Source organism: Gorilla gorilla, chromosome 6, assembly GCF_029281585.2.
Source record: "Gorilla gorilla gorilla isolate KB3781 chromosome 6, NHGRI_mGorGor1-v2.1_pri, whole genome shotgun sequence".
NCBI lineage: Eukaryota > Metazoa > Chordata > Mammalia > Primates > Hominidae > Gorilla > Gorilla gorilla.
Window position 1 is genome coordinate 158,803,490 of NC_073230.2, and position 22,809 is coordinate 158,826,298.

At 51.2% G+C, this 22,809-nt stretch overlaps 1 protein-coding gene across 7 annotated transcripts in view; it reads left to right on the plus strand.

Moving 5' to 3' along the window:
• The window catches only part of ZNF862 (zinc finger protein 862), a 32,967-nt gene extending 11,495 nt beyond the window's left edge, over positions 1–21,472 (plus strand). For 6 of the 7 annotated variants that reach the window (XM_019031303.4, XM_019031302.4, XM_055392352.2 and 3 more), the window contains 4 exons: positions 281–458; positions 9,390–9,494; positions 10,355–12,466; positions 14,022–17,306. In XM_019031303.4, the coding sequence (XP_018886848.2) occupies positions 281–458; positions 9,390–9,494; positions 10,355–12,466; positions 14,022–14,197 (2,571 nt within the window). In that variant the 3' untranslated portion in view covers positions 14,198–17,306. Of the gene's footprint in view, positions 1–280; positions 459–9,389; positions 9,495–10,354; positions 12,467–14,021; positions 17,307–20,886 lie in introns of those variants that run through there. The other variant, XR_010134782.1, reaches the window with a different exon arrangement.
• Positions 21,473–22,809: the final 1,337 nt, after the last annotated feature.

Sequence of the window (22,809 nt, forward strand, 5' to 3'; positions counted from 1 at the left end):
GCAGTGAGAGGCTCTGCCCAGCTGCCTGTTCTTTCCACACGCTTTCATTTCCGCCCAGGAGATCCTAGGATCTGACTGAGTCTCACTTGGCTTTTACCTACTAATTCTGGCCTCCTGAATTTGATTCTTTGACTTTCAATGGATAAATTAATTCCCCTGAGTGCATCTGGGCCTCTTGGTGAGCTTCCCAGGAGAAATAGGGCTTCCAAAGGCCCCAGAAGTGTCACGTGGGAGTCTGGCTTGGCAGGTGGTGCTGAGTGGCCGCTGCTCTTTGTTCCAGGACCCTTCTGCAGAGGGGCTGTCGGAGGAGGTTCCTGTGGTGTTTGAGGAGCTGCCGGTGGTGTTCGAGGATGTGGCAGTGTATTTCACCCGGGAGGAGTGGGGCATGCTAGACAAGCGGCAGAAGGAGCTGTACAGAGACGTGATGCGGATGAACTACGAGCTGTTGGCATCCTTGGGTAAAGATGCACCGAGCCTCTTATTCGCCACCCTCATTTGACTTGGGAAGCCCACAAGGGGAGCTGTGGCTTGTGGTTATCTTCCCATTCCTGCCCCCTCCCTGTGTGTAGGCAGAGACCGATCCTGTCTTTTGCACCTCAGAACTCCCCTGCTTGGGGTAACTGTGCTTTATCACCTTCTCATCCACCCACCTGTTCATCCATTCGTCCCCCACCAGACATTTTGGAGTCTATGTGCCTACTATGTGCCAGATGAACACAGCTGATCCATGGTCTCTGCTTTCAAGGGCCTAGCACATTTGTGAGAGAGACAGACATTTTAATAAGAAACTATAAAATAATACAGTCTCCCATAAAAGAGCTTCCAGAAGAGTACCCAGGGCTACTGAAGAAGAGGGATTTGATTTCCTGGGCATTGGCGGGAGGAATCAGGAAGCCTTTGTAGAGTAGGAAATGTTTTAATTGAGTTCAAAACCAGGTGGATCAGAAGGAGGAAGGGCATTGAGCCATGATGGAGGGGACGGCCTGGCAGAGCCACCCCTATCTGTGCAGCCCAGGGCTAAGGCTCCTGCATCCTGGCCAGGCACCGGCAAGGGCTGGCAGCCTTCAGCACGGGAGTCATGGGGTTTGGACCTTGGCAGATTAGGAAGAGGGCAGTGCTTCTTACTCCTCAGGATGGTGCTGTCCTCTCCTGCATCTGCTGTTTTATCTTCTCTTTGCCTCTTTCTGGCAGATTAGCAAGGTTCTTATGAAGCATCAAGATGGAAAGACAACTTTTTTTGTTGGAGACAGAGTCTCGCTCTGTCGCCCAAGCTGGAGTGCGGTGGCACGATCTTGGTTCACTGCAACCTCTGCCTCCCAGGCTAATTTTTGTTTTTTTAGTAGAGACGGGGTTTCACCGTGTTGGCCAGGCTGGTCTCGAACTCCTGACCTCAGGTGATCCACCTGCCTTGGCCTCTCAAAGTGCTAGGATTACAGATATGAGCCAGCACACCTGGCCAACATGTTTTTGTCATTGTTCATAATTTTTAAATGGCTCCCCAAACATTCAGAAGTGACTTAAATTATTTATTTTGTGGTGACAGAGGTTTCGTCGTCATGCCCTAGGTCAGGTGTATCCCTTCAGAGTATCACTGCCCGTGCTGTACTGAAGAGCAGTGAGAGTGAGGGCGAAATTCACACCTGTCTTAAAAATGCATACCCTCTACAAAAAGTTGGGTTTTCCTTTAACATAATCGGCACTAGCGACTCAGTTTCACTGTGAAGCCCCCGGGCGATTGTGAAGGTACCAGGCGATGGTGTTGCCGGCCCAGGGCAGCTTCTGCAGCAGTGCAGGGAGGGCTGGCCAGGATTGTTTAGCCTGTGCCTGTTTCCTCACGTTTTGTGTTTTGACAGAGCAAGATCGAAACATTTTATCAGTTTCTTCTTCATTTATGTAAATTAGGCAGTAGGGAAATCTCAGCTAACTAAGGTCTTTAAGTTTTATTTGGATGAACAAAAAATGTAATCAGAGGGAAGGGAACTCATTTTCCTTGAGGGTCAGAGGCAGGAATCAGAAAGGCTTTCTAGGGGGTGGGCCTGGCCTCTCCGGTTGTCCGTGAAATTGAGACAGGTATGGGAGTCTAGAAACGGAGTTGCATGTGTGTGATTCCTTTCAGTTACTTTAATTGGATCTCTGGTTATCCTTTAACTATCCCCGAATTTAAACAGTTCTTCATGTTTGAGATATAGAAGCATCTTAAGGAGCCTGGAGACTATGGGCAGGGCCTGGCATAAGCTATTTGTATGTTTAAAAGTGGTATATAATAGTATTAAATTGGGATATAAAGTAGTGTTAAAACATAGTGGAGATTCTTTAATTGTTATTATTATTTTTACTTTGGCTTGTTTTTTTTTTTATTTCCCACACTTTACCCTCCATAACAAATGCTTTAAGAGTTGAAAACCAAATATTATTTTGCATTATCTTTTAATTATTTTTTTGTAAATAGAACACAAAACTTCTTCTTGGGGTGAACTCAGTTTTGTGTGTGTGTGTGTGTGTGTGTGAGAGAGAGAGAGACAGGCTGTCACTCTGTCACCGAGGCTGGAGTGCAGTGGTGCCATCATAGCTCACTGTAACCTTGAACTCCTGGGCTCAAGCAATCCTCCTGCCTTAGCCTCCCAAGTAGCTGGGACTACAGGCGCATGCCACAACACCTGGCTAATGTTTAAATTTTTTTGTAGAGATGGAGTCTCACTTTGCTGCCCAGGCTGGTCTCAAACTGCTGGACTCAAGTGATCCTGCTGACTTAGCCCCCAAAGTGTTGGATTACAGCGTGAGCCACTGCACCTGGCTTGCCATATCTGATGAAGTCTGTTGCTTCTTCCCGAAAAGCAGCCAGAAATCTCAATTACATCCCACTGTTAAGAAACTAATATTTGTCATTAATGGAAATAGACAGGCCAACATAGGGACTATGTGGGTAGCCCTTGCTTTTATTTGTAAAGGTGTCATCGTATGCTGAGTGGCCACTCACTGCAGGCGGGCAGTTTCTTGTCCACAGGAGAAGTCGGTAACTACAGCCAGGCCTTACAGAGCTGGGGGAAGGCGTTGTGTCACTGATGGAAAACAACACTGAGTGGGAGGGCCCTAAAGAAGATGAGCGGGGGAGTTCGAGTCCCCCAGCTTCTCCACGGCAGGACATGTGATGATGGCCTCCAAGTGGGGGCAGCCGGAGCTAGAGAAAGAAGAACCAAGGTGAGGGGCTAGAGTGGCATCTATTTATTTGTTTGTTTGAGATAGGGTCTCTCTATATTGCCCAGTCAGGACTGAAACTCCTGGGCCCAGGCGATCCTCCTGCCTCCATCTCCGGAGTATCTGGGATTACAGGCACACGCACTGCACCTGGCTAGAGTGGCTTTTGCAGAATGGATTCATGGGATAGGGCCTGCTGGCCCTTGGTGAAGTTAGCCTGGAAGGATGAGGAGTCCTTTGTAGGCCAAACCATTGTTATGGACTGTTATGGAATGTGGGTGTTTGTGGGTGTGTGCACGCACTCGCCACAGTTAATGTGCCCTCCTTTTTCCATTACTAAGTCATAGAAAACGCTGAAAATTCCCCTCCATTTCATTTGTTTGGAAGGGAACAAAAAGAAGAGGTTTTGATAAGATGTAGGTTGCAGCTTCAGAGAGGTACCATCAGGGTACGGTATTCCTGGGGCCAGGGTGGTGGCGCCAGTGGCAGTCAAAGGTGGACAGTACCCAAAGGGAATATAAATGGAGGCAAACAGATTTGGGAACATTTGGTCCCTGTTTGTTTTCAATTATTCTTTAAAAATATTTCTGCCGGGTGCGGTGGCTCACGCCTGTAATCCCAGCACTTTGGGAGACTGAGGCAGGTGGATCACCTGAGGTTGGGAGTTCGAGACCAGCCTGGCCAACATGGCGAGACCCCATCTCTACTAAAAATACAAAAATTAGCCAAGCGTAGTGGCGCGCGCCCTTAGTTCCAGCTACTCGGGAGGCTGAGGCAGGAGAATCGCTTGAACCCGGGAGGTGGAGGTTGCAGTGAGCCAAGATCGTGCCACTGTACTCCAGCCTGGGCGACAGAGCCAGATTCCATCTCAAAAAAAAAAAAAAGAAAGAAAAATGATAGTCCCCTGTCCCACCTTTCTCTTTTACAAAGTCCTGTTCCCCAGAATCTTGTAGCTGTTTCTTCCAGTAATTTGCCCGCATTATTTCTAAATAACGTATGTGGACATTATCTTAGGAGGGACGGACTCCAGCAGGACGCGCTCATAAAACAGTTGCATCCTCCCGTTCACCGCTGAGCATGTCAGCTCTGGGGGCCTTTTCTTTCTCACCCTCTGGGTTAAATCTAGGCAGGGCCTGGAACTTTTTCTTATCACACTCAAATAACATGAAATCTTCCTGTTCTAATTTCAGTGAGCGCAATGCCTGGTACAAAACTCTTCAAAAGTGTCCCGATCAAAAAAAGACAGAGAAAGGCTGGCAAACTACCTCAATTAAAGGAGACCGAAGAGGTGTGACAACTTGAGTGCATGATGCTAGGACAGATGCTGGGCTATAGAGACATTCTGGGGACAAGTGAAGAAATTTAGTATGAACTTAGATTAGATAATAGTATGATATCAGTGTTGAGTTTCCTGGTTTTGATCATTATAACTCTGGTTATATTATAACTTTGCTTTCTGCTGCCCCATTTCAAATGACTACAGACTCATGTATTATCTCACAACTCTGCAGGTCGGGAGTCCAGGTGGGCCTGATCAGGTTCTCTGCTTAGAGTCTTAGCCCAAACCAAGGGGCCGGCCAGGCAGGCTCCTGTCTGGAGGCTCTGAGCTCACTTATGCTGTTGCCAGAATCTAGCTCCTTGGGGTTCTCCTGCTGCCTGTCAGCGGGGAGCACTTTCAGCCCAGGAGCTGCTCTCAGGTGCTTCCCTGTGGCCCCCTCCGTGCTCAGGCCGGCAGCAGTGTTTGGAATCGTCACGTGCCCTGAAGCTCTGACTTCCTGGGCTGCTGCCAGCTGAGAACAGCACCAGCTTTTAAAGAGCTGTGTAATTAGGTCGGCTCCACTGGCTAATCTCCCTTTGCTGTGCAAAGTAACGTGATGACAGTGTGACCTCTCATCCTGTTCAGAGTCCCCTCACCTCAAGGGGTAGAGGTTAGGCCAGGGTGAGGGCCCTGGAGCCCATGTTCAAATCCCACCTACTACCTATGAAAGGGTCCTTTTTTGTTGGGTAATACACTTGAAGTATTTAGGAATAAAGGGACATGCAAACAATTTACTCTCAAATGGTTCAGAAAAATATTGTAGCTATATGTATAGACCCAGCAGGAGAGCGTGCCTGTGAGCTCACAAGCATGCTGGAACACATGGGGCAGAATGTCAATGATTGGAGTTCCTTGTGTTATTCAATCTTTTCTGTAAATTTGAAATTATATCAGAGATTTACCAAAAGGAAAATTTAGGAAACAAAAGCCCTGTCTCTGTGTAGTAGAAAATCTGGACTTCATTTAACACTCAATTCTTGCCTTTCCCGCCTCAACCTGCTGCGGCTGTAGAATCTGGACTCATGCCATAGGAAGAAAGGGGCTCCTCTTCTCCCACCCCCTGCTGGTTTCAGAATTTCTGACTCATCCTCAGTGGAAATGGCGTTGGTGGGTGGGAGAGGTATAAGAAAGGTTTCATTTGACATGTAATCTGACACCAGCTACTTAGAGCTGTAGTCCTTTAAAGCTGGTTCTCTTCTTTGGGTGTTTGTGGGTTCTGCAGTACCCCCGACAGGCACTGAGACCCTCTCGCTTGCAGTTGCCTGGACATGGGTGAATGTCTGCCCTGGCAGCCTGTCTATATAGGCGCCTTCACAGGGGAGTATCACACTGGTAGCCAGCCGTCACGGGCAGGCCCCACAGACAACGCCAGGCCTCCTCTCATTCCACATGTGGCCCACATCTGAACCATAGAAGCACTTCCAGACCCTGTGCTCTCCCAGACCTGGGATTGTAGGCCTTTCTCGACATGGCCACCTCCAAGGCACCCCATGGCTACCTTAGTCTTATCCAGGGCTGGACTCGTGGCCATTCACGGCTCCCAGAGATACAGGTCAGGTTAAGGGAAAGGGCGCACCCACCACTCCCCACAGTCAGAGAGGCTCACAATATCCTTGACAATGCTCTCCAGAAACATCCCTGGTGCCCAACTTCCTGGCTCCTTCAGTCTCAGCTCTGTGACTCCTCTCGATGGGCGCAGGCTGGAGCCACAGCCCCTGGCCCTCAGCCATTCTCTTTCCAGGTTATGTGTCCGTGTCTGGCTTTGGAATGCGGAAGAGCTGGCTCCTGCTCTGGGGGCTTTCAGCCGGAGCAGGCAGCCGGAATCACACTTTCATATCCTGTGGCTTATGTTTATTGTATTCCTGATTTATTGATTTTAGATATTCTCTATTGATTCCTACTGTGGAAGATGGAGATACGGCCCTGTTACATCACCTGGGCCCCCGCTTCTCTTCCCTCCATCCTCTCAGAACAGGTACATCACACTTTGTTGGTTACATTGGTATAAATTATTTGCCCAGTTATGATTATGTGTGATTTACTGCTGAACAAGGTGGTGTATTGTGATGGTGTTGCCTTCATTGTCGGACTCTTCCCCCTCAAATTGGAAAATTGTTTCTTCTTTTTCATTTTTCTCACTTTCTTTACCCTCATCAGTTCTTCCCAGACTGTCCAGTGGAATTATAAAACTCCTCCGAAGAGTCTTTTCCACGTGACGGAACATCCTGTGATCTCTCCATTTCATTCTTTCTCTGGAGACTTCGCTCCGGGGCCTTCTCCTCCCCTGCTCTGTCTGACCCAGGCAGCTGTTAGGCCTGCGGCACACCTGTGGTCTGAGATGTGCCTTTGTCTCTCTCCCATTTCCCGAGTCTGTCTCTTCTTTTGTGGTTGACGTCTTCATCTTCTTAGTGCACATCTTCCAGTGGCTTCCTAAGGAAGGGTGCAGGGGAGGCCTTCTTTCTGTGACACATCCTGTCTAAAAACATCATATTCTTCCCTCATGATTCAGTGATAACTTGTTTGCGCGTATAGGATTCTAGGTTGGAAATACTTTTCCTCAGCATTTTGAAAGCATTGCCCTTTTAGGTTTTACTGGTGCTATTGAGAGGTCTAGTGCCTTCTTATTCCAGAATCTTTGAACATGACATATTTGTTCTACTCTGAAAGCTTTTGAAATTGATTTCAATTTTCTCAAATTTTTAATGATATACCTTGATGTTTTATATAAAGTGTGTTTTTAATCTTTTGTTTTGGGTATCTGGTGTTTCCCTTCCATGTGGAAACTGGTCTTTCCCTGTTTGGGAAAATTTTCTTGTATGATTTCTTCCTATTTTCTCTTTTCTTTCTTCCAGAAATTCCTTCCTATTAGTTTGATATTGGACTTCCTGGATTGAGTCTCTGGTTTTCTGTTTGTGTCTTTTTCTCCTATTTTCTGCTTTTATCTTTTTTATACTACTTTCTTGGACATTTCCTCCATTTTATTTTCTAACAATGCTATTTTTTTTATTCTGTTGGGTTTTTTAGTTGCTAAACACTCTTATTTCCTCTTTCATGAATGGCTATCATGAGTTTTCTTTCTAGGAGTATTAATTCTCATTATTTTGAAGTTTTGTTTTGCTTCCTGCTGTATTTCAAGTTTTTCCAAATCTTTTCCTACTTGTTTTGGTTTCTCTCTTTCATGTTAGAGGCTTTTCTTAAATAATTATCTCTCGGCTCATTCCTGTGTACGAGTAAGCCTTAGAAACGGACTGGAAGCCCTGTGCATGGCTGCAGACCTGTGCATGGCTGGGAAGCATCAAGAGTAGGTTTCACTTTTCACTGTAGGGTGACCAGTTCTTCTTACTGAAGAACCCACAGAAGTCAGTGTCCATAGATCTTTTGAGGGGAGAGGGAAGGGCAATTCCATTTTTCCAAAGAAAACGCTTCCCATCTCCTGTTTGGAGGGTATAATAAGCCCAGCCAGCATTCTTGGAGTCGAGCAGTGCACCCCTTGGTCCATAGACATGACTTGATCTCCCTGCTTTCAGTACCGCACCACCCCTTCACCTTTCTGTGTACGTGGTATATGGGGTCTGGAGCCTTTCTGGATAAGTTTTTCTGTAGACCAAACCTCTGTTCTCCTCTGGGGTGTGGTGGTGGTGTTTCCTGGTTTCCTGGAATAGGTGAGAGGACCTGGGATTGATCAGATCTCTGTCAGATTTGAGCCAGTCCACTGCTCCCACCCATTCCCCATCCACCACGTTCTCCCATACCTGTTGCCTGCAGTTTCTGAATCTTTCTGGGATTCTCTGGTACCAAGCAGCTTGCTTCTCCTTGTTAACCCCTCTGCAGGCATTTGGTGATCAGCTCTGTTTGTTTCTCTTTCTTTTGTCTCCTTCCCTTCCAAAAATGGATTTGCATTCCTAATCCAATTTATCTTGGGCTTATACCTCATGTTGTTATTTTTATTCCTTTGCCCTCATTTTAGAGATATTTTAAGAAGGATATATGTTTAATCTTACACACTTTAGTAATTTACTTATACTTTTATTAGTAGTAAATATGTAGATATTGACACACACATATATGTATCATTATATATATAAGTATATTCAAGCGATCCAAAGATGAGTAGTGGAAACCAATCTCCCTTTTTCCTTGTCCTTCAGTTCCTCCCCAGGAGCACCCACAGGCCCAGTTGCTTGTGTGGCTCTCCACAGAAAGTTTATGCACACATTCACATAGACACACACAAAAGCATGATGTAGATAGTGATGGATTTTATTTTCAATAGAGGAAATGGTTTATTTGCATACCCCTGAACAATATTCCTATTTTAAGTAAAGGGTAGTGCTTAATCCAAAGACACAAATCTCCTTTAGTCAGATTTCAGGCTCCATTGCAGGTGGTAGGTATTTCAGGGGGCCCTCCAAGTGCCCCTTTCAAAAACCCATGTAGTTGGTCACCTTCACAAAGGCCAGCTGTGGGGGCAGAGGGGCACACGTGTGGGCCAGCTGTGGGGGCAGAGGGGCACACGTATGGGCCAGCTGTGGGGGCAGAGGGGCACATGCGTGGGCCAGCTGTGGGTGGCTGCTGTTTCCCCCTGCATCTCTCCTGCTTAGTCCCTATGTTTCTTCCTGTTTCCACCCTTCCCCCTCCGGTGTGTTTGGCTGGCCCATGGATCTGAGGAAGCCCTATCCTAGCTGAGGGGTGCCCCTCCCCTTACTGCCTCTTTGGCACTCTGGGTTTGCGCTCAGCCTGCCCCTGGCTGACTAGACTTTATAAGGACAGAACCCAGAGACACCTCTGTGTACTTCAGGGACTGGGTCTAGCTTGAGGGGGCTACTCAATTTGGCCACAGCAGTGACATCAGCATGATTCTTCATCCTTACAACAGGACCTGCTGCTGCCAAGCCAGACTTGATCTCCAAACTGGAGCGGAGGGCTGCACCCTGGATCAAGGACCCAAATGGGCCAAAGTGGGGGAAAGGTCGTCCTCCAGGTGAGTGTAAACCTACAGCATTCTGAAGGACATGTGCCAGGGCCCAGGCAGCTATGATGAGTCAAACAGCACGAGCTCAGCTGTGCTCATCTGATGGGGGCCGATTGGGCACCAAGCCTGGCAGGAGGCCCTGGGTAGACAAGATGAATAAGCAACTAACCCTGCCCACAGAGTGTGGAGTAGTCTGGGAAACAGGGAAAACACAGGTCCTTTTGTAAGCAGAAGTGCTGATGGAGGCTGTGGCAGAGCTGGTGGGAGCAGGTACGTGGGGACACTGGTCTCGAGGAGCCAGGGGACCCAGAGATCTGTGAGCCTGTCATCCCTTCTCCCTCCTTCTCCAGTGCTCGGTGACAGCACCATTGGTTTGTGAGAATTCGTTGTCTTGCGTATCTCAATCAGTAATTTCTTGGCTTGTAGCTGCTACACTTACTTCTGTACCTACTTCCTTCTGAGGCTTGTAAAAGCCTTGGCAGGTGTTTAACCTATTCTATTGTGGAGCCTCACACGAGAGTGAAAGCCACCTGCTTATCCAACAGTCTCTGTGGCCAAGGGGGTTAATTGAACTTATTGGTATCTGGTGTCACGTGATCCCAGGGTGGCTGTGTGGATAGGGTGGTTGGGGCGCTGGTGAAAGAACTCACAAGGATTAGCAACAACTCTGGGGGAGCCAGATGAACTTTCACAGATGAGAATGGGTGAGGGTTTGAGTGGACGCCACTAATGATCTCTAGAAAGAAGGATTGCATTCATCTTCTCTGCCTTGCTTAAGGGGTACTTATTAAATTTGGGGGTGTCTTAGCTGATAGAAGATGGCAGAGTTCTGGGTAGCAGAACCAAGCATGATTTAATTTTCTCCAAAGGGAACAAGAAGATGGTGGCAGTGAGAGAGGCAGACACACAGGCCTCGGCTGCAGACTCCGCGTTGCTTCCAGGCTCTCCCGTGGAGGCCCGTGCCTCCTGCTGCAGTTCCAGCATTTGTGAGGAAGGAGATGGACCTAGGAGAATCAAGAGGACATACAGGCCCCGTTCCATTCAGAGGTCATGGTTTGGGCAGTTCCCATGGTTAGTAATTGACCCCAAAGAGACCAAACTCTTCTGCTCAGCCTGCATAGAAAGACCTAATCTCCACGACAAATCATCTCGGTTAGTCAGAGGTTACACGGGGCCTTTTAAAGTGGAGACTTTAAAATACCATGAAGTCAGCAAAGCGCACAGGCTCTGTGTCAACACGGTTGAAATCAAGGAAGACACCCCTCACACTGCCCTCGTTCCAGAGATCTCCAGCGACCTCATGGCCAACATGGAGCACTTTTTCAATGCCGCCTACTCCATCGCATACCACTCAAGGCCCCTGAATGACTTCGAGAAGATCCTGCAGCTCCTCCAAAGCACCGGGACCGTGATATTAGGCAAGTACCGCAATCGCACGGCGTGCACTCAGTTCATCAAGTACATCTCAGAGACCCTGAAGAGGGAGATCCTGGAGGATGTGCGGAACTCGCCCTGTGTGAGCGTGCTGCTGGACAGCTCCACCGACGCCTCCGAGCAGGCCTGCGTGGGGATTTACATCCGCTACTTCAAGCAGATGGAGGTGAAAGAGTCCTACATCACTCTGGCCCCTCTCTACAGTGAGACAGCAGATGGGTACTTCGAGACCATCGTTTCTGCCCTGGATGAGCTGGACATCCCCTTCCGGAAGCCTGGCTGGGTGGTGGGACTGGGGACGGATGGCTCAGCCATGTTGAGCTGCAGAGGAGGCCTTGTGGAAAAGTTCCAGGAGGTCATCCCGCAGCTGCTGCCTGTCCACTGCGTGGCCCACCGGCTGCACCTGGCTGTGGTGGACGCCTGCGGGAGCATCGATCTGGTGAAGAAGTGTGACCGGCACATCCGCACCGTCTTCAAGTTTTATCAGTCCTCAAACAAGAGGCTGAACGAGCTGCAGGAAGGTGCAGCGCCTCTGGAGCAGGAGATCATCCGCCTGAAGGATCTGAATGCGGTCCGCTGGGTGGCCAGCAGGAGGCGCACGCTGCACGCGCTGCTCGCGAGCTGGCCCGCCCTGGCCAGGCACCTCCAGAGGGTGGCAGAGGCTGGGGGCCAGATTGGGCACCGGGCCAAAGGGATGCTGAAGCTCATGCGCGGCTTCCACTTTGTCAAGTTCTGCCACTTCCTGTTGGACTTCCTGAGCATCTACAGGCCTCTGTCCGAGGTGTGCCAGAAGGAGATCGTGCTGATTACAGAGGTGAACGCCACGCTGGGCCGGGCCTACGTGGCACTGGAGAGCCTCCGTCACCAGGCAGGGCCCAAAGAGGAAGAATTCAACGCCAGCTTCAAGGATGGGCGGCTCCACGGCATCTGCTTGGACAAACTGGAGGTAGCGGAACAGCGGTTCCAGGCGGATAGGGAGAGGACGGTCCTGACGGGGATTGAGTACCTCCAGCAGAGGTTTGACGCAGACCGACCCCCACAGCTGAAGAACATGGAGGTGTTTGACACCATGGCCTGGCCAAGTGGGATTGAACTTGCCAGTTTCGGGAATGATGACATTCTCAACCTGGCCAGGTATTTCGAGTGCTCCCTCCCAACAGGATACAGTGAGGAAGCTCTGCTGGAGGAGTGGCTGGGCCTGAAAACCATTGCCCAGCACCTCCCGTTCTCCATGCTCTGCAAAAACGCCCTGGCCCAGCACTGCCGCTTCCCCCTGCTAAGCAAGCTCATGGCCGTGGTGGTCTGTGTGCCCATCTCCACCTCTTGCTGTGAGCGGGGGTTCAAGGCCATGAACCGGATCAGGACCGATGAGAGGACCAAGCTCTCCAACGAGGTGCTCAACATGCTCATGATGACAGCTGTGAACGGCGTGGCCGTCACGGAGTACGACCCCCAGCCCGCCATCCAGCACTGGTACCTGACCTCCTCAGGCCGGCGTTTCAGCCATGTCTACGCCTGTGCCCAGGTGCCAGCCCGCTCCCCTGCAAGTAAGTACACGTGGCAGAGCTCCCCCAAGGCAGCCTCATGCTGAGCCAGAGGCCAATAAGACAGGACTGCAGGTGCCTGTGGAGCTTCTGTCATGCGCCCACCCATTTGCTAGGCCAGTGGGTACTTGATGCGTGACACCCACCCTCCAGGAGCTTGCACCCCTGCCAGGGAGATGATGCACATGTGCTCTAGGCAGCAGGGCTTAGTGCAGAGAGCGTGCATTTCTAGAGCCTGTCTGCCCTGGTGACAGTGCTGTGCTGGCTCTGCCCCCAGCTGGCTGTGTGGCCTTGGGCAAGTCTGTCCTTTGTTGCCTTGGTTTCTCATCTGCCGAATGAGTTGTGCGTGGAAAGCACTCAGGACAATGCCTGGCAGGTGGTGCAAATGGTACTAGTTAAAGATCAAGACCACTGCTGGGAGTAAGGAGAGGGCTGACCAGCCCCAGGCAGCGCCATCACATTCTAAGTGGGGCTGTATAGACTCTGGACCATGCACGAATTTTCAGGAGGGAAGAGGTCCATGTGGCTGTGGAGGAGGTGAGATGCGGAGGAGATGGTGGGGCTTTCAGGCAGAAATCTCACAGGGCAGGGGAGAACAGAAACAGCCTCTCTGGACCGGAGGGCTGGGGTCAAGAACTTGCTTGAGGGGGAAGCTGTATTAGAAGGGAGGGCAAGTTACTGAAAGCCACAGACAGGAAATTTTTCTCTTCAAGTAGTCACTGAAAACCAAAGAAAATATGCCCATTGTTGGGGTTCTCCAGACCACTCGCGGCCACTTGACAAGGATGGAGCAGTGCTCTCTCTCCTGGTGTCTCTAGCTGGTCTCCTTCCAGCTGTTGCTGCTCCCAGTTTTCACCTCTGAGTCTGTGGTCACCAGAAATGGGACTGGATCTCATGGCTGACAGAGGCTCTGTAGGAAGCAAGGTGGCCCTGAAGCCACAGTAGGGCAGGTGGGGAGAAGAAAAGAGACCCCTCACTGATAAGAGAAAGGGAAAGCCGAGAGAGGGCTGGGTGAGTTGCTCTGTGTCCAGCCCTGTGGGTGCTAAGGAGAAAAAAATGATGTCAGGTGTGCCCTGGTGCAAGTTACTCTTTCCACAGGGACAACAGGACCAGCACAGATTGGTCCAAACACTACCGAACTACGCACCGATGCCTCCTTCCAGGCAGGGCTCTCAGCCTTGGCATTGTTGATGCTGGGGCTGGGTAATCTCGGTTGGGGGCCCTTCCTGTTCACTGTGGGAACTTGAGCAGCATCCATGGCCTCTACCTATTAGATACCCACTGGATACCAGTAGCACACACCCCATTTGTGACCACGAAAATCATCTCCAGACATTGGCAAATGGCCCCTGGGGGACAAAATCGCCCCCAGTTGAGATCCCCTATCTCAGGATAAAAGAATGAACAGAGTAGGAACAGATGAGGGCTGCAAAGAGCAGTCGTGGTCCTGACTTCAGTCTGTTCTGCCAAGCTTTCCTCACCAAACAGCCCCTGGGCGAAGCTGGATGTGGAAGGCGGTCACTGTCAATCAAATTGTATTCTCCTTCCTCCCTCACAGGCGCCAGGCTCAGGAAGGAGGAGATGGGAGCCCTCTATGTGGAGGAGTCCAGGACCCAGAAGCCACCCATCCTGCCCTCCAGGGAAGCAGCGGAGGTTCTGAAGGACTGCATCATGGAGCCTCCCGAGAGACTCCTGTACCCCCACACCAGCCAGGAGGCCCCCGGGATGTCCTGAGGGACAGGGAGTCCTTGGGACTGCCTTGGAAGATGCCTCTGTGATCACCGGGACAGGCTCTGCAGATTCTAGGCTGCCCTAGGATCTTCTGCTGGTGGCGATGGTCTCTAAGCACCAGGAAGTGGGCATTGGCGTCCCGGAGCAGCAGGGGTATTAGGAGGTGCATGACCTGTTTCCTGAGGCCCCACTCAGCACAGCCATGCCTCACAGCACACAAATGTGCCAGAAGGTTCTGTATCTCAAGTTCATTTTTAAGGTGCTCCAGAAAATAACCCCATCATGAAAGGTTTCAGCCCCTGCGTTTTGGTGGCAAGAGGAGTGTCCTGGTAGGGGAGACTGTTGGACATCCCTGGGGAATGTTCCAGGGAGGCTGCCCACAGCCTAAGTGGGAATGGGAAAGACCACCTTGTTAGAGGGGGAGGCTGCCCCTGCTCTAGGGACAGCTGGCCTGGCTGCAAGAGCCCCCAGAGGCATTGTTCTGGGACTTCCTACCCTGGCTCCCACAGCAGAAGCAGTGAGGCCTTGGTCTCGTGCGGAACTCTACCTCTTCCCAGGGCTTCCTTTAGGGCGAAACAATCACAAGCCCTTTGCACAGAGCACCCAAGAAAGTTCTCTTCCTGCAGCTCCAGATGGTGGAGCCGGGCTCTTCTGGCAGGGAGTCTGGTGCTTCCCGCACAGCCGAGCTGCGTTTGACCCGTGGCATGCCCGGCCCGGTTTACCCAGGAGAGGATGGGACCAAGTTGGAGTTGGGAGGCTTGGGATGCAGCCCCAGCTCTGCTGCAGGCAGTGGTCTGATTAATCCCTTCCTCTTTGTGTCTCAGTTTCCCTCTCCATGAAGTGGCAGCAGAGAATCCAAGTGCCTGCTGACTCCCCATCTGCCCTAGGATTAGTGAATGAGAGCCTCGAGCTCCTGAAAGACCTCTGGCTGCAGTGTGGACTTAGCTGCCATCTGCCCCATCCTCGTCCTTAGTGGGACAGGTAGGAATTTGTCTCCAAAGTCCTTGTTGTAGGAGTTGCTCTCTGAATGCACCATCTGCACGACAGGCTAGTCCACTCTTCTCTGAGCTGCCCTGGGGACTCTGCACCAGGATCTCCAGGGCCCACTGAGACATCCCCGAATGGGCGCTCAGTGACGAGGGCTTTGAACAACCTCCTCCAGGGACTTTGGGCCTGCTCTAGCTTCAGAACCACAGAACCACCGCCCTAGGGGCACAGAGGGACTTCTGGCACTGCTAGGTTCACACCCTCCTCGCCCATCTTCCTTCCACCTAAAGTGAAGCACTTTTCCTTCCAAGGGCAGCTCTGTCTTGGCAGGCTCAGGAGGCCGCTTATCAGGAGGAGGATGATTTTGTCTAGGTTCTGCCTTCCTTAACCATGGGCAGGAAATGAGGCAAGTCAGCAGGCAGGGTTTCTCTGCCCTGCCTGATACTTGTTTCAAACAGGCAGGAAGTGGGCGCCATCCATCCCAGCTTGCTTGCTGCCTGGCTCAGGCAGGTCCTGTGCTGTGCCGCAGGCCCCTGTGGATGGGCCCTTTCTCCATAGTCTGCCGCTTCCCATTCCCAGGGTAGATGCTGGCATCTGAGCACCTGAGTACCCTTCCTATTCCCAGGGTAGAAGCTGCTGTCTGAGTACCCTTCCCATTCCCAGGGTAGATGCTGGCGTCCGAGCCCCTCCCTGGTACCGCAGGTACCCTAGTACCCCACCTGCCCTTTCATCCCCACCCCAGCACTTAGCCTTAGCACTGTTGCTTTCGTGTCATTTTCAGTTCTAGTCAGGAATTCCTTTCTTGCTTTCTGTCTTTGACCTGTGGAAATGTCTCCCAGCCTTGTGGGTCTGGCGGTCAGAGGGACCCCACAGGCCTGTGGTGCGGGAGCTCTGGGAGGTGTTACTATCTGCGTGGCTAAGGCATGCACAGGCCTCCTTCTCCCCCTCACCGTCTCCATGGGCGTTCAGGAACTTGCCCAGGTCAGGCACTGTGGATGTGAACTCGTGGAAGGGGAGGGAGAAAGGCTTTTTTAGGTGGGGCTGTAGCCTCTGCCCTACACACAGGGATTCCACATCAAGGTGCTGTTCCAGCACACACGCTTCCTGCGGCCTCTTCATCCTTGAAGAATCCCTCAGAGCAGGAGGCCATCCTGTGAGCAGCCGTGAGTGGGTCTCTGTGGGAGTAGTTCTGGAGCTGAGGTGGAAGCTAGGGGAAGCAACTCGCCCTCTCCACGTCGGCATCAGCGTGCTTCGAGGACACCGTCCAGTGCCTTCCTTAGGTGGTGGGAAAGGGGGTCCCTGTGCAGCGGGGCCACTGAGAATGCTGTTTGTCATAAAATTTGCACTACCCAATTTCTCGAGGGGCACAGGCCTGCTCCGTTCCCCTTTGTCAGCCAATGGCCAAGAAGGAAGAAGATGACTGCCATCTTATTCCTGAACTTCCTCATTCAGGACCCCCGTGGAAACACAGTGAGCATCCTTATCAGAGGCCCTGGCCCAGGCTGGCCCCTTTGCTTTGTTTGGAGAGGCTGGCTGAGTTTCAGCCCCTAGTGCTGGAGACCCCCTTGTTGGAGAGGCTTCCTGTTTATGTCTCACAAGAAGAAAAACCACAGGGCTGTGGGAGGGGAAGAAGCATGCACTCCCGCTTTGGCTGGAGTCCCAGCGCTTGTCGCCACCCTCCTCCTTGCCTGTAGTCTTGACAGCATCCGTATGTACGTGTCCTGGCATTTCCCCTCCCTCTCCCTGATGACTGATACCCACCGGGTCTGACATTCCAAGTAACCAGTATGTAACTGGTAGTTTGATCCCAATAGCCATAGCGACTCCAGGTGGGAATGAGGGAGCCCAGCCCCCTGTCCTGGAAGATACCTTAGAGTATGTGACCGCGCTCCAGACCCTTGCTTCTCTCTCCTGCAGAGGGTGAGTTTCTAGGGTGCTAAGTACCTATCAGAACAGTGTGGAGGGGCAGGTCCCTCATACAGGTGTCTGCTTAGCCAAGTACAGTAACTGTGACTGGCCCAGGGATGTTCTCTCCTCTATTTTCAAAGACGAAAGGAGGTTTTAAAAACCATGTTTGATTCCTAACCTTTTGCTACCTGAATAAAGCAGAGTCTATTTCAACACATCTCTGTCTTGTGTGTCCCTAAGCGAGGACCAGGAGCTCAGAGAAGCTGACAGAACGAGCTCTGCTCTCACTCATGAGGGGACAGGGCCAGGAACAGAGGTGGGTAGGGGAAGTGCCTGTGTATTCACCTGATTTTTGTCTTTCAGTTTCTTTCCTCTCTAGTCCTTCAAAGTGAGCTCAATCATTTTTGCCAGTTAGAAGGTAGAGATGAGAGTTGGCTGTTTGGTGAGTTATAATTAAGGGCTTGGCTGCCTTTTCTGGAGTACTGCATAGTTTACAAAGTGCTTTCACATACATGATCTAATTTGGTTTACTGAAATTAGAAAGGTAGACTTTCAAGGAAAAAACATCGATTTCCACCAATAGTAAAAGCTACTGCATCAGACCTGTCACTCAACAGCGCTCCTTGAGGCCTAGCTCCTGAGATCCCTCTGGCGAGCCCTTGCGGCTCCACATCCTCGGGACGGCACGCTTCCATGGGACTGGAGCAAAGGTTTCAGAGACTCGGGATACAGCCAGATCTCTTCGGTGAGGAGACTCAGTCTTACTCGAGTGTATGTGATTTTAAAAAAAGACACTGAAACAACTATGGAAGCAGAGGCACAGGCAGCAAGGCTTTGGGTTTGCGACTGGGAATCCGTACGGCCTCCCTTCGGTGAAGACCTGACCCCGTGGTGGGGGTGAACAGGGTTTCCTTGACCCCTTCCCAGGGTTCCCTTCAGTACAGATGGATTTCACTAGGGGAAGGGTGATGCTGGTAGCCTCCACTCTCAGGCTGGGCAGGGTAGGCTCCCAGGGAGGCGGCTCCCAGTGCAGCCTCTTCCATCACTCCGGCTGGAGCTAGAAGGAGAGAAGTGAGCGGAGGCTCTAGAAGGTGCTGCACTCCTGCCTTTCTTTTTCCCAAGGTTGCTCTTGACATCCGGAGTGCAGTCAGCAGGCCTTTCTGAGTGGGCTGGCTGCCTCAGATGCCTCAGTCCCTGTTGCTGGGGATGCTTCAGTGGGGCCTTCTCACTGTGGGCCTTCTCTTGGGTCAGTGTGATCCTCGTGTCCCTTCCCTGTGCCAGCGACACTCGTGGGCTTCACGTGGCTGGCCCCTGCTCCCAGGGCTCTTGAGATGCCGCCTCTGACTGCAGCTCCTGCCACACTGGCACCTGTGTGGCCGCTGCTCCCCTCTGCACCTGGGAATAGCTGCCCAGAGACTTCCTGTTTTGAACCTTTTGCCTTGCTCAGGCAGCCAGCAAGGGCCCTGGCACTCACAACAGAAGGGCCCTGCAGTGCTGTGGCTCTGCTGGCGGGCCAGGACAAGCTGTGGGGCGCAGACACACTGGGCACACTCCAGACAGGCACAGGGCCTCTGGGCAGTGACAGTTTGCAAGTGTTTTGTGGTCCTGGGTCATGCACAGGCTTCTTGGCAGCCAGGAGAGGCTGTCTCTGCATTTAGTGTGCACACCTGAAAGAGCGGCCCCTCACCCACTAGGCAGTGTCCCCACATCCCCAGGAGGGTCTTCCTGTGCCATCTGAGGTCCACTTAGTGGAAAGCCTTTGCCACACCAGGACACTTTCAGGACTACTCCCCCACGTGGCTGTGCTCATGGTGGCCAGGGCTGTATGGCTCTTGAAGCTCTCCACACACTTGGCACAGATGGATGGCTTTTCCAGTGGAATCAAAAGGACTCGGGCATTCTGAGGCCAGTCTGGCCTTGGGGTTTTTCAGTTTCCCAGAAGCCTGCAGAATCGTTCTGGGGGGTTCCCAGTTGCCTCCAGAATCATCTTCAGTCTCGTTTCTGACTGTGTTACCAAATTCTGTGGAAGATGTTAGCCTAGTGATGGGGACACACTCCTTTTGTTCAGTGTGACCTGCTCAGCCTCCAGCCCCCAGCCCCAGCGAGATGACGGATAAGGCAGCGTCCTGTGGATGCCAGAGCCGGGGCCAAGTGTGGGTCAGCATCCCAGCCCAGTTCGTCTGAGAACACTGAAGTCCCAGAGCCCTGGGGAGGGGCTTCTGACCAGCACTCTTCTGCTCTCATTCCAACACACACAAAGGGAATGTCCTGGTCCAGGGAGCCAGGGCTCTCTTGCTGCCATGTGAATAATTCCCTGTAGCAGCCACTGCTAGACAGCAAGCTTGGGGAGCCTTCTTATGCAGAAATCAAAGTCATTTTTATAAAAAGTGTCACAGAGTCCCTTATGAAGACAGCTGGACAGAGCAGGAGCCGACCCTTCCCTGACTGCCCAGTTCAGTGAGCCCGGTTAAATATCTGCCGTCAGCAGCCTGCCATGAGGTGCAGTGAGGACCTTCTACTTCATCCCTCCAAGCTGAGTTGTATCATAAAATGCATACTTTATTTTCCTTCTGCCTGTAGAGAATCAGAAAGCACATGATGGAGGTTTCAGAAAAGGGCCTGTGAGATCGAGCATGTCAGAGCTGAAGATCTGTGTCTGTGAGACATGTCCTGAAAGAGCACACATGAGCTGACATAGCCACGGCGCCGGATTGCCCTCACCCTGATTGTCCCATCAGTGTAGCTTGTCTCAAGAGGTTTACCCTGTGGCTGTGTTTCTCACAGGTTACCCAAACTCCTGTCATAAAGGCAGGAAACAGAAGTAAAAAACCTGAATCCAAACCACAGGAAGTGCTGCGGAGATACTGATTCGTGGGTTGATCAGAGCCCAGGAGGCATTAAAGGCTCAATGAACATGGTGATCTTTGTGCAAGAGATGTTCCATCAAGGCTTACCTGGCTGGGTGGTAGCTTTTTGGCCTCTGTTGGGGGCTGGGAATCCTTCACCCAAAGCTCACGTTCCCTTTCAAGTCTACAAGTGATCTCTGGTTTGGCAGCAGCATGCACCGTAGGGAGAAAGACAGCCCAGTGCCCCTCAACCCACACTGAGCGCACATAGACCCGTGTCAGTCCTGAAGCCTGACCTGCACCACCCATTTAATGCCCTGGGCTCACCCTATCAATTTGGGACAGCGGGGGTAGGTTGTAAACCTAAGAGAGCTCCAGAAACAGGCAGGGCCTGGCATACAGGTAGGGATGTTTATTTCAGGGCAACTTCAGGAGTGCCAAGGGCTGATAAAACAGTGCAATTGTCATAGTATGTTTTCCCACTGCCAGGGCCCTTGAAGGAGAAACAGGCTCAACTAGTCACAGAGACAACCATGCTCTGGGTCTAGTTCTCCCTGACCCCACAGGCCAGGAGTGCCGCTATTAGATGGCAAGCAAGCAAGGGGCCAAGGTCCTCACCCAGCAAGACTCCCAGCTCCTAATTCCTTCTTATCACATCCTGGTATAATTCCTTCTACTCATGGCCACCAGAACAATGGGGTGGAAGGTAGGTGGTTACATCATTAAATGTCACAGGCCTTATTTGCAAAGACAGAGACATCTGGAGCTGTTGTCCTCACCTCCGACACGTGCCCCATCTGCAGAGAGCATTAGGATGCATCTGTGGCTCTGAGGTGTGACTTCCTAGGGCCTTCAAGTGTCCTGGGGCTCCTGTTCATTTGCACTGGGGGACACTCAGGGAAGTTTTAAAGAGCCTCTTTCAGTGGCTCCTTCTCCTTCTACCCTTTCTAGGAATTCATCAGCCCCATGAAAAGATGAACGATAGAGATGTCACCAACATCAGGACCCCACTCCCTGGGAGATGTCATGGAAACTTGTCAATCACACCCAAAGCACTCACTGAGGAGCCGTGGCAGAGCAGTCGGTGGCGCCAATACCAACCAGAAGCCGCCAGGGCAGAGGGGAACCGTGAAGCCAGCGGAATGCACAGCTCCACCTCAGGGGACCGGGGTAGGCGGGGCTGTGTCTGGTAACATGCCCTTTGCCTCACATTAGTGCCTCTGAAAATAGTGTCCTCAGCCTGGGCACAAACCCTAGGGGTGAGCTGGGAGTGTGGAGGAGACGCTGGATTAGGAAGAAGTCTCGGCCATGTGTTCTGGCTCTTTTACTGATGAGCTGTGTGGGCCTAGGCAAGTTACTTCACTTCTCTGGGCCTCAGTTTTATCACCTGTAAAGTGATAGGATTGCCTTAGCCTCTAAGATCCCTTTCAGCTAAAAACAAAGTTCTAGAAAATAAATATGTGGTACTGTGGAACTCTGGGGAGCTGTTTGATCAGGTGAACAGTTTACCCATGGAAATGGGGCTCCAGCACAAAGCTGCTCACATCTTCCAGTCACGTTCCAGGGAACAGCCAGGGCTTGTGGGCCCAGATGAGGCTTTAGTGGTTGGAGAAGGAGCCAGTTCCTGGTTTTAATCCCTTCATGGACCTCAGACCATCACAAAGCTGCCAAACAAATGACACAGGCAATCACATGCCAATTAGGACAGAAATGAAACATCAAAGACATTAAAGGAAAAGAGTAAGAGCTGCAGGCTGCTAATATGAGTGGCTGTTCAGACTCAGCAATGTTTTTGGTTCTGGCCAAAGCCAAGACAAAGGAGCAGAGGCAAAGAAGGAAATACATTTCACTTTACAGCTGTCATTTTCTACAGAGGATTTTTTTTTTCCAGAACAAAATTCAAAAAGTCCGTCTTTTTTGAGCTATAGAACTTTCGTGGTGATTTTTTTTTTTTTTTTGAGACGGAGTCTCACTCTGTCCCCCAGGCTGGAGTGCAGGGGCACAATCTCGGCTCACTGCAAGTGCAAGCTCTGCCTCCCGGGTTCACGCCATTCTCCTTTCAGCCTCCAAAGTAGCTAGGACTACAGGTGCCCACCACCATGTCCAGCTAATTTTTTTATATTTTTAGTAGAGACGGGGTTTCACCGTGTTAGCCAGGATGGTCTCGATCTCCTGACCTCGTGATCCACCCGCCTCTGCCTCCCATAGTGCTGGGATTACAGGTGGGAGCCACTGCGCTCAGCCCTCGTGGTGATTTTTTGAAGGCCTGTATGGACATACTCTTAACTCATCTCCTGGATGCCAAGTGCACCCTTATCCTAGGCCAGTGTTCTCAACAATGTACACACTCTGGATGAGAAAAATAACCATTGTTTACAATCCAGCTAAAATCTCACCTCCTCCAGGGAGTCTTCCTGGATTTCTCCACCCTCTGAATTCTCATAATGGGCATTTGGCTACTTTGATCACAGGGCTCTTAGAACTGAATTCTCATAATGGGTATTTGGCTACTTTGATCACAGGGCTCTTAGAACTGCGCTGTCCAGCATTATGATTTTACCAGAATATATCACTCCTCAACTACTTTAGAAACCCCTCGAAGGCTAGGATGGTATTTTATACCTAACAGTTTGGTGTCATCCCACGCCCACCTCCAACTTACATGAATGTTGGAAGGATGGATAGGGAGGTTTCAACTAGAGAACGGAGAAGGGCGGATGTAACTGGTTCTTGATTTCAGAAAACAGCCAGGAGCACACATGGCTGACGGGGTCAGTGCAAGGACAGGCACATTTCCCTTCTGCATCACGTGGGGACTGCGCCTCCCTATGTCATGAAGCCAGGGAATATGTGTGGCCGGCTGCTTGGGGTAGC